The sequence below is a fragment of the Ornithorhynchus anatinus genome, chromosome 5, assembly GCF_004115215.2.
Source record: "Ornithorhynchus anatinus isolate Pmale09 chromosome 5, mOrnAna1.pri.v4, whole genome shotgun sequence".
Taxonomy (NCBI): Eukaryota; Metazoa; Chordata; class Mammalia; order Monotremata; family Ornithorhynchidae; genus Ornithorhynchus; species Ornithorhynchus anatinus.
Window position 1 is genome coordinate 36,814,876 of NC_041732.1, and position 16,707 is coordinate 36,831,582.

Sequence of the window (16,707 nt, forward strand, 5' to 3'; positions counted from 1 at the left end):
CACGCTTGGTACATAGTAAGCACTTAAATACCATTATTAGTATTATTATTGATAATGATATTATTACTTTTTCTATATTAGGTGGATGCGCTCCAGTTGTTGATTTGCATTTGTTAAATACTTCGTTATGTTCAACTTTCCCTCCCCCCATTAAATGTGAGAATAGTTCCACTTACTGTCACTTTGTAGGCAGGGCACATATGTTTTGTCTCTGTTGTACCATGTGTTGGAGAATGGAATTTGCACTTAGTAGGAGCTCACAAAATATCATTGACTGGTGCTTGTTCCTGGACTTTCGCGTGGAGGAGACTGACTCTATCTCCCTGCCCTTCAGCTTTTCCATCACTGAAAAGGGAATGAAAATGACCCAGGACTTGTCTTCCTGTTACAAGAATGAAGTGTTGGGCTATTAATGGAACCTCCTGCCAAGAACTAGAGCAACTTGACTGAAGAGCCTAGATTGATGTGACCTATTGCAATTGGTTCAATCAAGCAATCATATTTATTGAGCTCTTCCTGTGTAAAGAACACTGTACTAAGCACTTGGGAGATTTCAGTATATCAGAATTGGTAGTCACCTGAACAATGAGAATCTATAGGGTGGAATTGAATCAATTCCAACTTCATTCATCTTCTGTACTGTATCAATCAATCAATGGCATTTATTGAGCACTTAATCTGTGCAGAGTTCAGCACGAAGCACTTGGGAGAGTACACCAGAGTTAGTAGATAAGATTCCTGCCCTTAAGAATCTCTCAATCTAGCAGGGTACACACACTAAAATGAATTACGGATAGGGGGAAGCAACCAGAAAGATAAGTACATAAATGATACAGTGAGTAAGTGAGCACCCGAAGAGTTTAGATGTTGTAGAAATGTTGAAGTATCAGTTGTGGGGGGAAGTAGGAAGAGGAGATGAGAGATTAATAAGGGAGGTCCTCCTGGGGAAGATTTGAAAGGGGAAGGGAGTTCCAGGTGGAAGGAAGGTCAGGGGCAAGAGGTCGACAGTGACAGAAAAAAGACACATTGTTGAGAGAAGTGTGAAGTCTGCAAACTTGGGGTGTGGAGGGAGAGGAGTGAAGATAAGTAGGGGGAGAGCTGATTGAGTCCCTTAAAGTCAAGGGTCTGAAGTTTCTTTTTGATGTAGATAAATGGGCAACAATTGGAGGTTTTTGAGAAGCAAGGAGAAGGGCAAAAAACAAGGTTTAAGGAAGGTGATCCAGGCAGTTAGTGAAGTAGACACTGGAGAAGGGAGAAATGGGGGAAGGTCTGTGAAGAAGCTGATGATATAGTAGAGACTTGCTGCAGAGCCTTGCTTTAAACTCAAAAGGGGCCATCAGCCACCTCTTCCCTCAAGCTCCTAACTCCTGCTGTACATAACCCAATCTGTTCTCTTTTATTTTTCTTTCTCATCTCTGCTCTAACTGTCCCAGGAGGGTTTTTCCATTTGGGTACTTATCATTTCTGACCCTCTGCTAAAAATTGAAACTTTGCAATTAGAGCTAATAAACCAAGTCCCTGGTAATTGGGGAATGAAACAATGCATTACACTGCCCAGTGAAGTGAATTCTATTAGGGGAGGAATCCAAGAAAGCTAGGAAATTCTCTGGCAGAGCAGGCATGCCAGGGAGATACTGCTGCATTTGGGGATCATGACTGATGGGCCTATCTTGTCTTTTTTAATCCAATCTCTTTTAATCCAACTAGTAAGGACACTGTGCCTGTTCACTCAGGACTTAAAAGCACTGACATTTTTCCCAGAGGTAAACTGGAATCTTGATCCAAGAGAGCCCAGTGGAGAACTAAGGAAAAAAACATAGAAGATAAAATGCAGGCCCAATGCTAATCTTCTTCACCTTCTGTCTGTGGAACCCCTCTTTCTGCAAGTGAGCTACAGTGATGGACAATAGTTTGATAATGATATGATTAAGGCACTTTTAATTCAGCCCTTACTTGTGTTCTAAGCACTTGGGAAGATTCTGGATTATGAGATCTGACAGAGGGGATCCCATTCTAGCTTATTGCCATTCTACAGATGAGAAAACTAAGGCCCAGAGAGGTTAAGTGATTTGCCCAAGGTGCCCATTATCCTTGTTCCAGGGCCAGGGAGTGGCAGTGCTGGAAATAGAACTCGGGGTTCCTGGCTTTCAGCTAATGCAAGGCAGTGTCAGTACTGGCAGTTTTCAAAACTGCATTTCCATTCAGGTATGCCTTTGAAGAAAAAAGCATTTTTGGTTAACTGGTGGTGTGTTCTAGGTAATCCCCAAAGAGACCTGGCAAAAGGATTACTTGGATGGCATGAAGAACAAAGTCTTGACCCAGCGCCTCTCCAATGATTTTGTTGGAATGTCTTTTCCAGAAGTATGCCGGTAATTGCAGTACAATTATTTCCTCTTTATTATTGGCCAGGACCCTCAGATTTCCCCACATTTTTGGTTTGGCTAGAGGGATTAGCTTGTCCCTTGTTCTCCTCCTCTTTTCTGCCTGTCACTTCCATCTATGGGCCATTCATTCAATCAATTGTATTTATTAAGTGCCTACTGTGTACTAAGCACTTAGGAAATAGAGTGACAATTTCTGCCCACAATGAGCTCCCAGTCTAGAGTGGGGGAGGCAGACATCAGTAGAAATAAACAGACATCAATATAAATTAATAAAATTAAAGATATATCCATAAGGGGGTAGGTGGGGGAAAGAGCAAAGGGAACAATTTAGGTTGACGCAGAAAGGAGTGGGAGATGAGGAAAAATGGAGCTTAGTGTGGGAAGGCCTCTTGGAGGAGATGTACCTTCAGTAAGGCTTTAAAGGTGGGGAGAGTAATTGGTGGATTTGAGAAGGGAGGGCGTTCCAGGCCAGAGGTAGGGCGTGGGCCAGGGGTTGGCAGTGAGACAGGCGAGATGGAGTCACAGTGAGAAGGTTAGCACCAGAGGACCGAAGTGTGCGGGCTGAGTTATGTAACAGTATCAGTTGCACCTCCCTTAGATGGTAAACTGGGAAAATAAAAACTGGAATTCCTCACCATCCCACATGCTCTGGTTGAGCGGAGGTGGGTGGAATGGATCAATGAAAGCCAGAGGTGCCAGTGAAGTTTAGGTTGGCTTTGATTCTGTCATCTCTGACCAGCTACTTTTTCAGGGAGGGTGGAGAATTAGCCCTATTTCCATGTCCTACTTTAGTCTCACACTCTCACCAGATTCCCAGATACTTCTCTTCCCTGCCTTTTCACTCAGTTCATTTTCCTCCATAGGCTGTGCTTTGTGAAGCTCAACATTTTGCTGATAGCCATTGAATACAAACCAGGATTCGAAGAGTCCAGGTACTGATGACTGTTTCTCTCAGTTCCAGGGGAAATGATCTGACTTTTATCTTTTCCTAAACCCTCTCATAACCTCCTCATATTTTCCAAGTTGATACTTTCCTGGGTTTATTTTTTTAACCTTTCTTCAGGTTGATCTTTTACTGGGATAAAATTCCTTGGCACAGAAATTCTGCATGAAATTCTGCCAAAAACCATTGTTTAGTTTACAGGGACAAGGAGTTTTCTGCAGGCATGCCCACTCAATTCCTAGCTTGGCCCATGGCTAATGAGTGGAAGGCAATCTGCTGCAAGTCAAAATTCACCTGTGCTGGGCAGCAGTGGCATGGGGGAGAGTCGAGGGCAGAGACTCAAGTTGACTGCATGGAAGGAAGGCAATGGTAAACCACTTCCAGATTTTTACCAAGAAAACTCTAGGCACACACTATCAGAACAATTGTAGATGGAAGTGGGGCATTCTAGGAGAGACGTGTCAATGGCATCACTATGGACAGTACTCGACAGCATAAGAGTCTATCCTCAAACCACTTACCTGATTGCCTCAGAAGTCCCCCAATGTTTTGGGCTCAGAAGTCTCCCCCAGTAGGCTCAAATTCTATCAACTCCTGCCCACGGTCTGTGTTCCTCCCAAGGCTCACACTCTAAAAGGTCGGGAGAGGGAATCTCCATTTTACAGATTAGTTAACTGAGCCTCAGCTCTGCCACTCATTGGTCGTGAATCAAGGATAGTGGGGACTTTGGGCAAGCCACTTAACCTGGTTGAGCCTTAGTTTTCTTTATCTGTAGAAGCGAGTCTTGTGTCTGACAACCTTGATTCTATCCCAGCACTGCCCCCTGAAGCAGGATGGCCAAATGGATAGCTCCTGGGCCTGGGAGTCAGAAGGTCATGGGTTCTAATTCCGGCTCTGCCACTTGTCTGCTGTGTGACCTTGGGCAAATCACTTCACTTCCCTGGGCCTCAGTTCCCTCATCTGTAAAATGGGGGTTAAAACTGTGAACCCCTTGTGGGACAGGGACTGTGATCAACCCAATCATCTTGTACCTACCCCAGTGCTTAGAAAAGTGCCTGGCATATAGTAAGCACTTAACAAATACCATTATTATCATCAGTCTCCACAAGTGTCACTGGACTACTCAGTGGATTCCAGGAAAACGGTGGGATGGAGAAACAGGACAGAAAGGTGGAAATGGCTAAACACTTATTCTATTGTCATGGTTCTGGGCACGGATTAGATATAATAATAATTATATTATTTCTTAAGTACTTACTATGTGCCAGGCACTATACTAAGCGCTGGGGTGGATACAGCAAAATGGGTTGAACACAAATCCCTTTCCCATGTGGGGTTCACAGTCTTAATTCCCATTTTACAGATGAGGTAACTGAGACAGAGATTTGAAGGCCCAAGTTCACACAGCAGACAAGTGGCAGAGCTGGGGTTAGAACCTATGACTCTTGAGATATGACCTCAGGAACAATGTTTACCTGAATGGGACACGACCTAATTAATTTTAAATTTCCCAGCACTTAGCACAGTGCTTGGCACATAGTAAGTGCTTAACAAATACTATATATTAAAGACAAGCCCCTAGCAGGTGTGATCCAATTTCTTCTGGAAACACAGTTACATAAGGATAGCCCATATGGGGTAGTGATCATGTGTCAATGGTCAGTAAATAAAAGCCCAGCCTAGTTTGGATGATGGTTCAGCCAATAAGGCCCAACTAGTCCTTGATCTGAAATTAGCACATCTCTACCTGACTCCAGGTTGCTCTGTACTGATTTGGTAACAAGGAGAGAGTCTAATGTTGAATCCACATGAGCCAGGGGACAGGCCAGCTAAAAACCAGGCTGTTCCCATTATAAAATCGAATGTTGGCTCACCAGGTCATAAGCCCTACCTCATCCTATGTGTTCTCTCAGTAATTACAGAAATATAATATAGAAAAGCTTAAAATATTGATACTATTGATTGCTTAAAAAAACAGTTTGAAAGCTTTCAGGATCTGCTAAAAAATGAAATATAGTACACCTAAGAAGCCTGAATGTGGTGGCAGGCTTTGTAAGTCATTGTAAGTCAATGATGAAAACTGTCAAGAAGAAAGCAGATAAAGGTACTCATGAAGCACCCCGACTAGAGTGTGTTCTTTCAATTTAGTCATGCTGGGGATTCCACTACTCTCAGTTCTGAATTAAGCTCTGAATTAAATGTAATCACATGCACATTTCCCATTATATTTGGCATTGAAAAGAAACTAATTCTTATTAACTTCTAACTTAACGAATCCATCAGCAGTGACGAAGAATTAGCGAGAATACTACAGGAGGAAGGAAAAATGATTATATTTTTGTTTTCTACGTCTAGTGGCCTACTTCTAAATCCGCCTCCACAGATTAAGCTTCATAAGAACACCCTGGGTTTCTTTATTGCCGAAACCATAACTGAAGTCAAAAGGTATACATATATATATTTTTTTATATTAGTATATGGTAAAAAACACTAAAGCAAATGCAACTTAATAGCAGGTGAATTGACTCAGCTCTGTGCCTCTGCAGAGTTTGACCTCACCCATGTCGTTTTTGATTTGTTTTCATTGTCCAGGGCTTATTTTTATTGTTCCAAGTGCCACAGCGATGTGAAAGATCTCGAGTTAATTATAAAATGTACCTGCCGAACCAATAACAAACGACATCAAGATAAAGGTAAATAACTTTTAAGTCAGTGCTTGGGCTCCCTCTTCTGGAAAGGATTTCAAGGATCTAGGAGGGGACACGAGAAAAAGGATTCCTTATTAGGCTCCAACTTCAGGAATATTTCCAAAAAGCTTCTAGCCATCACCCAAGCTGCCAGTGGAGCATCAGGTAGCACAACAAACACCCAATTCCTTCAGACCCCATGGAAGTTTGGTTTGGGTGCTCTAGGCCTTCCGTTAAGGCCATGGATGCTTTCAGAATTCACTCCGTATGAAGGCACTGCTCTGAACCCCTGGGCCAACCCCTGGGTTAGGGACCTCTAAAATTGGTTGGTTCTAATATTCTCCCTGTGTTCAGATGGCCCGAGGCATGGTACCCAGTGTCATTTAGTGTCACTCTACTGACTAATTTCAATGGCTGAGCAATCTGTTGGCCAAGATCCTAAAACAGCAGGAACATGGGAGAATTGGAAAATGGCAGGGAACGTGTCTACCGACTCCATTATATTGTACTTCCCCAACCACTTGGTACAGTAGTCTACACACACTAAGTATTCAATAAATGAGATTGATTGGTTGGGTCTCCTGATCATCAAAGAGATGAAATGGCATTTGCCATTTTGCTGAGGGAGAGAGTGTATACTTCAGAATGGACAGAGAGACAAAGTTGGAGTGAAATGCCAAAACCAAAGTGATGATAAGAGAACCCATGAAGTAACAAGGCCTAGTGGAAAGATCAGAGGAACTGGATTCTAATCTTGGCTTTTCCACTTACCTGCTGTGACCTTGGGCAAGTCACTAAACTTCTCAGTGACTCAGTTTTCCCATCTGTATAATGGGGATTCAGTACGTGTTCTCCCTCCTACTTAGAGTTTGAGCCCCATCGAGGAGAGGAACTGTGTCCAATTCACTTTTATTGTATCTACCCCAGCACTTAGCACATAGTAAAGTGTCACAAATACCGCAATTATTGCTGTTGGTACTACATTTTTAATATCAACTTGAAGCTGCAGCTCTCCCAGGTCTCAGCTACTTCTGCTCAGCTTTCTGTCCTCTCTTATTTTCCATTTTGTAGCTCCATTTCCATTATTCGGAAAGACCTCATCACACCACCTCCCCCTCACTAGAACCAAATATTGAAAAGTAAAGAGCCCTAGGTTACAGTGGTAGTATGTGGTACAAATATCTTTGTTTTCTAAGAAGACAGTACCAACTGTGAGATCCTATCCCTGCCTGTGGGTATAACTGACATTTCCACATTGTATTCAAGTAAAGATAAAGGTTTTCCTTTTTTTACAGTATTTGGTAAGTCCTTACTATGTGCTAGGCACTGTAGTATGTGCTGGGGTAGATTCAAGCTAACTAGGTTGGAATCAGGCTATGTCCCTCATAGGGCTCACAGTCTTAATCCCCATTTTACAAATGAAGTGACTGAGGCAGAGAGAAGTTAAGTGACTTGCCTAAGGTCACACAACATTCATTCATTCAATCGTATTTACAGAGCGCTTACTGTGTGCAGAGTACCATACTAAATGCTTGGAATGTACAGTTTGGCAACAGAGACCATCGCTGCCCAACAACGGACTCACAGTCTAAAAGGGGGAGAAAGACAGCAAAACAAAAAAAAAACAGACATGTGGCAGAGCTGGGATTAGAACTCAGGTCTTTCTGTCTCACAGGTCCATGCTCTAACCACTAAGGTCACACTGCTTCTCTGTATTAATGGATTTAATGAGGTTGTCTGACTCAGAACTTAACGCTCTTTTGATATAGCCTCTCTCCCAGTTACTGCCCTCCAGGCTGCTCCATCTTCTTCTCTGACCTAAGAAGCAGTTTGGCCTAGTGGATAGAGCATGGGACTGAGAGTAAGAAGGACCTGGGTGCTAGTCTCAGCTCTGCCACTTGTCTGTGTGACCTTGGGCAAGTCACTTCACTTCTCTGTGCCTCAGTTCCCTCATCTGTAAAATGGGGATTGACTGTGAGCCCAATGCAGGGCAGGGACTATGTTTAACCAGAATATTGTGTATCTTCCTCAGCACTTAGAATACTGCTTGGCACATAGTAAGCACTTAAATACCACAGTTATTATTAGCAGCCAACAGTCACATCACAATGAGTGAAGTTACATCAATATGCCTTTAAATTGCTTGTTCTGTCTGCCCCATTTTTCTGCACCTCCTTTCAATTAGTTCACCATAGAGCAGTGTCTTGGGTATCCTAGTGTCATCCATTCTTCTCACATACCCCAGTGGAACTGTATTTTAAGGTTTGCTTCAATACTGGTGAGCTGAACTTTGTTCCAGGATTTCATTGTTTTTAACCATATCCTTACAGTTAATGTTAAGCATATTGCCTAGGTGATACTGGTGAAGCTGCTCTAGAAACTGGATGTGTCTTAGGTGGAACCAGTTCTCTCAGTCGTGTAGAAGGTTCAGACACCCAACAATCACTCAATCATACTGAACGCTAACTCTGTCCAGAGCTCTGCACTGACACAAAGATTAATCCCCATGGTCTCCAAAATGTCTTGTAATAGGCTAAAAGCCATGCCTGCCATTTTTATTCTACTTTTAGCCTCTGTAGCTAATTACATCGTTGGATTGTGTACTAGGTAGCCAAATGTAGTGAGAGCATTAAGTTCTTTGTCGTTATTGTGTATTTTGTGTTGGATTACCCTGGTGCAGACTAGTAGAAATACAGTGGTGATGGAGGCTCCCTTCAGTTATGACAGATGATCGACAGTCCTTCACAGAGCAATTGACTATAGTGTTAATGCCTTATGTAGCTCCATTTATACCCTCTGGTCCCTGCTGCTCACTTTCCCACTGGGGCATGGAGTTTAACAAAAGAGAAAGTAGGCAGGGGTGCAGGACATTGAGAAGTGCAGTTGCTGGTTTCACCCATGTTAGCCAGCCACAGGCAAAATCAAAACTAAAACTCGAGTCTCCTGATTCCCATAGGATTTCTGGGTTCGGTCCACTGAACCTACTACCAAATATTCAGTACTACAGTTCAACAGCATGAGAAGCAGTGTGGCCTAATGGAAAGGGCACGGCCATGGGAGTCAGAAGAACTGGATTCCAATCCCGGGTCTGCCATGTTTCTGCTGTGTAACCTTGGGCAAATCACTTAACTTCTCTGAACCTCAGTTACCTCATCTGTACAATGGGGGTTAAATCTTATTTCCTCCTACTAAGACAGTGAGTTTCATGAGGAGCAGGGACTATGTCCAACCTGATTGACTTGTATCTACTCCAGTGCTTAGAACAGTGATTGGGACATAGTAAGCACTTAACAAGTATCATAATTACTATTATTTAGTAATATAGTAAATATTTATTATTATAAACAGCAATACCATTCTCCTCTGCTGATTTGTTCCTCCGTGTGCCAGTAGATGGCAGGCGAGGATCATTAAATGCCCACCAAGGCGCAGAACCAGGGGCTGGCCCAGGTAAAAGAGTTTGTTGGTCTTGCATTGCCTAAATTAACACAAGTGTGCTCATGCCTGGGAAGGTTTCAGGCAGTGTATTGATCCTGAAGGAATGTGCACCATCCCATGTGCTTAGTAAACAGATTCAAGAGCCTCTGGACAGGGGCCAGGATTAGTCGGTCGCTTAGATGGAGTAAGGGACCCCTGCAGCCTTCAGTGAACACTTCAAGGGAAAAATCAATCAATCATATTTATTGGATGCTTATTGTGTGAAGAGCTCTGCATTAAGTGCTTAGGAGAGTATAATGTAGCAGAGTTGGTAAGCCTGTTCCCTGCCCACAACGAAATGGAAAAGAATCAATTTTGCAACCTCACACTGCTCCTACAAAGAGGATTTTCTCTTTAATATAGGCAAAATGATGAGTTTTCCATACCCCCGAAAAGGACATTCCAGTCAATGCTGGAATAATTGAACCATTCTTGCAAATGGTTTTCAAAAAGTACCAGGTTCATCAGAATTCTATTGAACCCACCAATTGTGCACTGGATCTACATCCATGTACCAAAGCTACTAATGTCCCCTTCTAACTAAGTCTAACCATTCATCCTTCTCCATCCACTAGCCTAAGAGGATATATGATTACACCTAGTACAAATGCACAGTCTAATTTAATTTTCATTATTAATAATGATAATATTACATTTGTTAAACACTTATTATATCAGGCACAATTCTAAGCACTGAGATAGATACAAGTTAATCAGGTTGGACACAGTCCCTGTTCCATTTGGGGCTCACTGTATAAGTTTTTGGGGAAACAGACTTGGAAACCTCATTTTACAGTTGAGGAAAATGAGGGACAGAGAAGTTGGTAGACTTGCCCAAGGTCAAACTGCAAGCAATTGGCAGCGGTGGAATTAGAACCCATGTCCTCTGACTCATAGGCCCATGCTCTTTCCACTTGGCCTTGCTGCCTCTTCCTCTCAAAATGTTTTCCCCACAACCAAATAAAATGGAAACTGAAAGGAGACAATTCCCCCACTGTTGGTCTTTTGAGCACAGATTTAGTATATGAGCCCTTAGTATTTAAGCAAGCAAGTATTTTTAGGATGAGCTTGTGGATCTGCCATTGTGTTCACAACAAGTGGTCAAATGGTCTACAAGCTGCAGGATAATAATAATAATAATAATGTTGGTATTTGTTAAGCGTGTACTATGTGCAAAGCACTGTTCTAAGCGCTGGGGTAGACACAGGGGAATCAGGTTGTCCCACGAGGGGCTCACAGTCTTAATCCCTATTTTACAGATGAGGTAACTGAGGCACAGAGAAGTTAAGTGACTTGCCCACAGTCACACAGCTGACAAGTGGCAGGGCTGGGATTCGAATTCATGACCTCTGACTCCAAAGCCCATGCTCTTTCCACTGAGCCACACTGCTTCTCGTGGATCCGCAAACACCAACTCAGGAGAGGTGGAGGGGTTCTCCCCCACCCCATTTTATGTCTCCCTGGAACCTCACAGAGCTTTGGGAGAATCTAGTGAAATCCTGGATGTGGCTCAGACATACTCAAAAAAAACTCTGAGGACAGGGTAGGTGCCTGTCAACTCAGTTGTACTGCACTCTCCCAAGTGCTTAGTACTGTGCTCTGCATACAGAAAGCACTCAATACTAATGGTACTATTACTACTAATTATAATGATGATGATGACATTTGTAAAGTACTTACTATGTGTCAGGCACTGAACTAAGCACTGGGATGGATATAAGCAAATTGGTTTGGATGCATCCCTGTCCCATATGGAGTTCCCCATTTTACAGATGAGGTAACTATGGCCCAGATAAGTGAAATAACTTGCCCAAGGTCACACAGCAGACAAGTGGCGGAGTCAGGATTAGAACTCACGTCCTCTGATTCCCAGATCCGTGCTCTACTCACTATGCCACGCTGCTTCTCTGCCATTAGATTCTACCTAATCTGCCCAGAGACCCATTAATCTCCTAGGGTAGAGGGTCCCAAATTCACCTTTTCTACTCTGAAAACTTGTCCCCAGGAACCCCATGGATTGTGCAGCTGGTTAACAGAGCCTTCATCAACAAGGCCCAGAATCACTATTTTTAAGGCTAGTTTCAAACATGATACGATGTACTTATGCATCAACTTCCTATGCCCACCAAAGTAGATATGCAATCTCATGGGCAAGAAGGCAGCATGACCTAACAGAAAGGGCACTTGAATTGAAAATGACTAGACCCAGATTCTAGTCTCAGCCCTACTCCTTGCCTGCTGAATGACCTTAGGCAAGTCATTTAACTTCTCTGTGCTTCATTTCCTCATCTGTGAAATGGGAATAAAATGCTTGATACCCTTCCCTTTTATACTGTGGGCTCAGGGATGAGATGGGGATTACCTTGTATCTATCCCAGTGCTTAGCACATATAATATGTTAAGTACTGTAATCATTATTATTATTACTATTAATTTTGTGAAAACTTCATTCATTCATTCAATAGTATTTATTGAGCGCTTACTATGTGCAGAGCACTGTACTAAGCGCTTGGGATGAACAAGTCGGCAACAGATACAGTCCCTGCCGTTTGACGGGCTTACAGTCTAATCGGGGGAGACGGACAGACAAGAACAATGGCACTAAACAGCGTCAAGGGGAAGAACATCTCGTAAAAACAATGGCAACTAAATAGAATCAAGGCGGTGTACAATTCATTAACAAAATAAATAGGGTAACGAAAATATATACAGTTGAGCGGACGAATACGGTGCTGTGGGGATGGGAAGGGAGAGGTGGAGGAGCAGAGGGAAAAGGGGAAAATGAGGCTTTAGCTGCGGAGAGGTAAAGGGGGGATGGCAGAGGGAGTAGAGGGGGAAGAGGAGCTCAGTCTGGGAACGCCTCTTGGAGGAGGTGATTTTTAAGTAAGGTTTTGAAGAGGGAAAGAGAATCAGTTTGGCGGAGGTGAGGAGGGAGGGCGTTCCAGGACTGCAGGAGGACGTGACCCAGGGGTCGACGGCGGGATAGGCGAGACCGAGGGACGGTGAGGAGGTGGGCGGCAGAGGAGCGGAGCGTGCGGGGTGGGCGGTAGAAAGAGAGAAGGGAGGAGAGGTAGGAAGGGACAAGGTGATGGAGAGCCTTGAAGCCTAGAGTGAGGAGTTTTTGTTTGGAGCGGAGGTCGATAGGCAACCACTGGAGTTGTTTAAGAAGGGGAGTGACATGCCCAGATCGTTTCTGCAGGAAGATGAGCCGGGCAGCGGAGTGAAGAATAGACCGGAGCGGGGCGAGAGAGGAGGAAGGGAGGTCAGAGAGAAGGCTGACACAGTAGTCTAGCCGGGATATAACGAGAGCCCGTAATAGTAAGGTAGCCGTTTGGGTGGAGAGGAAAGGGCGGATCTTGGCGAATGTAAGTTTAACTTCCAAAAACCCAATGATTTTTCAGAAAAAGTACCTATGATTCTGCATTTACTCAACCTCTGCTGCCTTAAAGTAGATGAGAAATGCTACTGTCCTGGCCCTCACCCCAAAAGCCTTGCAATCTATTGATAAGGCCAAGCAAGACATAAATTGTAAGTGAAGCCTTTGATTTGTATGAAATTGATTTCCTTCAAGGTATTTGGTGCCCTGTTATACCATAGAGGAGCAGCATCACCTAGTGGAAAGAATCTTGGACCTGGGAGTCAGAGGACCTGAGATACAGGGCTGGCTCTGCCACTTGCCTACTATGTGACATTGGGCAAGTCTAATAACTCTTTGTGCCTCAGTTTCCTCACTTGTAAAATGGGGATTCAATTCCTGCTCCTCCTTCTACTTAGACTCTGAGCCTCATGTAGGGTAGGACTGAGACCTTGTACGTACCTCAGTGCTTAGAACAGTGCTTGACACATAGCTCTTAACAAATACTACAATTATTATTACTGTTTTATTATCATTATTTTGCCAGTGGGCAGACCCATCATATAAATTTATTCTTTACTTAACCTACACACCAGTTTTTGAATATCTGATTTGAAAATCAAAACAAGTGCTTCTACTATTCAGAACTTAAAAGCTTTTCGAAATTCCCCAATCTCCTCAACTTTTGAAAAAAGCCCTCAGAATCCTGCTGATGATTCCTCTCAGTGCCCGGTGATATCAATTTGGCTGAATAAAAATAAGCCAGGATCTGAACTTTGGCAGAGATGGAAAAAGGGGGAAAATCTTAAGGGCCTGAGATCTAAGTCATCCTCCTGTGTTCTGTCCTTTCATTTTCTTTTTTGCCCAGTTCTGCATTTTTCAAGGATGCTGAATGGTCAACTCTTTGACATTTCACTAGATTGTGAGCTCCTTGAGGGAAGGGATCAAATCTACTTTATTATACTCTCCCAAGTGTTTACTACAGTGCTATGCACAAAGTGTTCAATAAATGCCATCAACTGGTTGATTGAAGGGGCACCTCCCAATCCTGGAGCCCAGGATAGAGACTGTCTCCCTGGCTTCCTTCAGAGGGTTGTCCACTAGCACACAAACTTCCAGCTTACATCTAAGCGTCAGGTGAAACCCAGGGATTATCTTCCCAGGAAAGGGGAGAGGGCCAGTCCAGAGTTTCCAGAAGGTTCTTATACCATTTTTCCCCTCATTTTTTTTCATAGTTAAGCCAAGGCAGGTTGGCTGAAATATTAGGTTTATAAATGCAGAGAATTTTCAGATGTTCCATTGCCCTGAAGCCAGTTTTGGGTGTGTTATAGTTTACATTCCATAACTCAGCTTCCAGGACTTGCTCTAAGCCGTCTCTTCTTTAAAGACTGACAGCAACATACTGCGTCCTCAGCTAGATTTTTCTTCAGACGCTCCTTTCCCGTCCCACACCCCCGGGCCAAAAATGAACCACCAAATAAGGAAACATCAGTCAATTTGATAAACCCAGACAGGCCTCCATATGTAAATTGAGGCTTCTGGGGATTACAGGTAGAGAGAGATCTTATTCCAAGACTAAATACATGGGCTTTTAGCACACCTGTGTGATGCAATTACTGCTGATTAAAGCTGACAAATCACATATCCAAAGGATGTCCCTTTTCTGCCAGAAGTATGTTGAGACTCATTAGATGTTTCATCTGGATTAGAACAGTTTGGAAATAGTTACAACATCAAAAGGAGAGGGGGCATCAGAGGTTTCTGTGGGGCTCTCAGCCTGTCAGGCTGTGGGATGAAGAGATATGTGGGAATGGAGGCTTGTCCCATGCTAGTTCCCCCTCCAGGCTTGTTGAAGCACATTGGGCTGAAGAAAGGAGGGAGAGGGTTTCTGACTTTCCAGCCCTGTTCTAATGAAGCAGGAACTGAGACCCTGCAATTGGTTTAGGAGTGAAGCAGTGTAGGAGATGGGACAACAGGAAAGGTCAAGTAGGTGGTCATATTACTTTGGGTTGGAGGAATTATTTCATTTTTTCCCCTCAGTGCAACAACCCCCGTGCACCCCAGAATAACTACCTGCACCTCAAACTAACAACCTCTAGCCTGGTCAAGCCAGGGCATGTTGTGTATGCAAGTCCACAGAAACTATTCAACTCCAAAAGCGCTCTTCAGATGGTTAAATATTCATACCAACTTCCCCTGGAGGTAGGCATTATTATCTCCATTTCATAGATGAGGAAACTGAGAAACAGCAAGAAACCAGAGCCAAAGTGACTCTGTGAGTGAATATAAGTAAAGCTCCTGGGGAAATCAAATTTAAGCCAAGACTTACCTTAAGCAGGTCTTGGCTTTCCAAAAACTATTTGGAAAGGGAAGCAGCATGGCCTAGGACAAAGACCACAAGTCTGGGACCCAGGGGACCTCGATTCTTAACTGGGTTCCATGATCACATGTCTACTATTTGGCCTTGAGTATAATTTCTCTGTCCCTTGATTTCCTCAGCTGCACAATGGAGTCTATAAATCCCTTTTTCTCCCTCTTCTCTGTGGGACAGGCACAGGGTCCAATCTGATTAACCTGTATCTATCCCAGTGCTTAGTACTGTTCTGGGCACATATTTTGCACTTAAGTACCTTTATCATTAGTATCATTATTACTACTCTTATGTGTACCCTGACTGCATGCTTACCCACAATTCATACTCAGAATTCTCAAGGTAATATGAGGACAGTGGCCAACAAACATGGAAGCAATTTGGCTCTCTAGTAAGATGTGTCCTGGCGGAAACAAGGTTTTATTGTGGCGGTCAAAGTGAAGGTGGGGAGGGCAGAACAACAACATAATCCTCTGTGTTGATGAATCTGGTTGTGCTAGTTTTATGAAAATGGGAAGTCTGGCATTTTTTGGCTTCCCAATGCCCTCTTCCACCAGAAAGACCCCTTCCATGTACCCTTCCAACCTCAATTCAGGGAAACTGAACAATTTGTCATGTGAAAGCTACTCCTGTTTTCTGGGGGACATCAATTTTCCAGGAGCCCCAGTACTTCCACTTCTATCCTGAACCTCCTCCTAAAGGACAGAGGAGGGAAAGAAGCTTTGAACACTGGAATTTTAGGTTGGGTTGTGGAATATGGAGTCTTCCTGAGTACTGGGGGCAAAACTGTGGGGTCATAGCTGTTGAGGAAGATGAATGGTAGGGAAATTTTGCCCACACACCATTACCAGGAGAGATGTGGCACATCTCCTCCAATAGGCCTTCCCTAAGCTCCCCTTTCTTCTCTCCCACTCCCTTCTGTGTGACTTCTCCCTGACTTGCACCCTTCATTCATCTCCCCTTTTAGCCCCACAGCACTTTAGTACATATCGGTAATTTATTTGTTTATATTAACATCTGTCTCCTGCTCTAATAATAATTATATTACTTGTTAAGTGCTTAGTATGTGCCAAGCACTGTTCTAAGAGCTGGGGGAGATATAAGTTGATCAGTTTGGACACAGTCCCTGTCCCACATGGCCTCAGTTTAGACACAGTCCCTGTCCCAAATGGGCTCACAGTCTTAATCCCCATTTAACAGATGAGGGAACTTGAGGCTCAGAGAAGTGAAGTGCTTTGCCCAAGATCACACAGCAGACATGTGGCAGAGCCGGGATTAGGCTCTAAATTGTAAATTCTCTGTGGGCAGAGAAAGTGTCTGTTTACTGTTATATTGTACTCTCCCAAGTGCTTAGAAGAGTGCTCTGCAGACAGTAAGCACTCAATAAATACAGTCAAATGAATGAATGTGATCTCTCCTGGGACAAGAAAAGTAGATAGAGCTGCTTTCCATTCAAAGATGACAATGCTGAAAGTAAGATTGAGTCTTGG

At 43.5% G+C, this 16,707-nt stretch overlaps 1 protein-coding gene and 1 long non-coding RNA gene across 4 annotated transcripts in view; one reads left to right on the forward strand and one right to left on the reverse strand.

Moving 5' to 3' along the window:
- LOC114812286 overlaps positions 1-16,707 on the reverse strand; it is a 477,687-nt gene that overhangs the window by 398,939 nt on the left and 62,041 nt on the right. The gene's annotated exons all lie outside the window — the stretch shown is intronic.
- Positions 1-16,707, forward strand: part of KCNU1 (potassium calcium-activated channel subfamily U member 1) — a 109,384-nt gene that overhangs the window by 30,270 nt on the left and 62,407 nt on the right. For both annotated transcript variants that reach the window (XM_007669860.4, XM_029066781.2), the window contains exons 15-18: positions 2,257-2,369; positions 3,248-3,316; positions 5,683-5,772; positions 5,920-6,020. In XM_007669860.4, the coding sequence (XP_007668050.1) occupies positions 2,257-2,369; positions 3,248-3,316; positions 5,683-5,772; positions 5,920-6,020 (373 nt within the window). The remainder of the gene's footprint in view (positions 1-2,256; positions 2,370-3,247; positions 3,317-5,682; positions 5,773-5,919; positions 6,021-16,707) is intronic.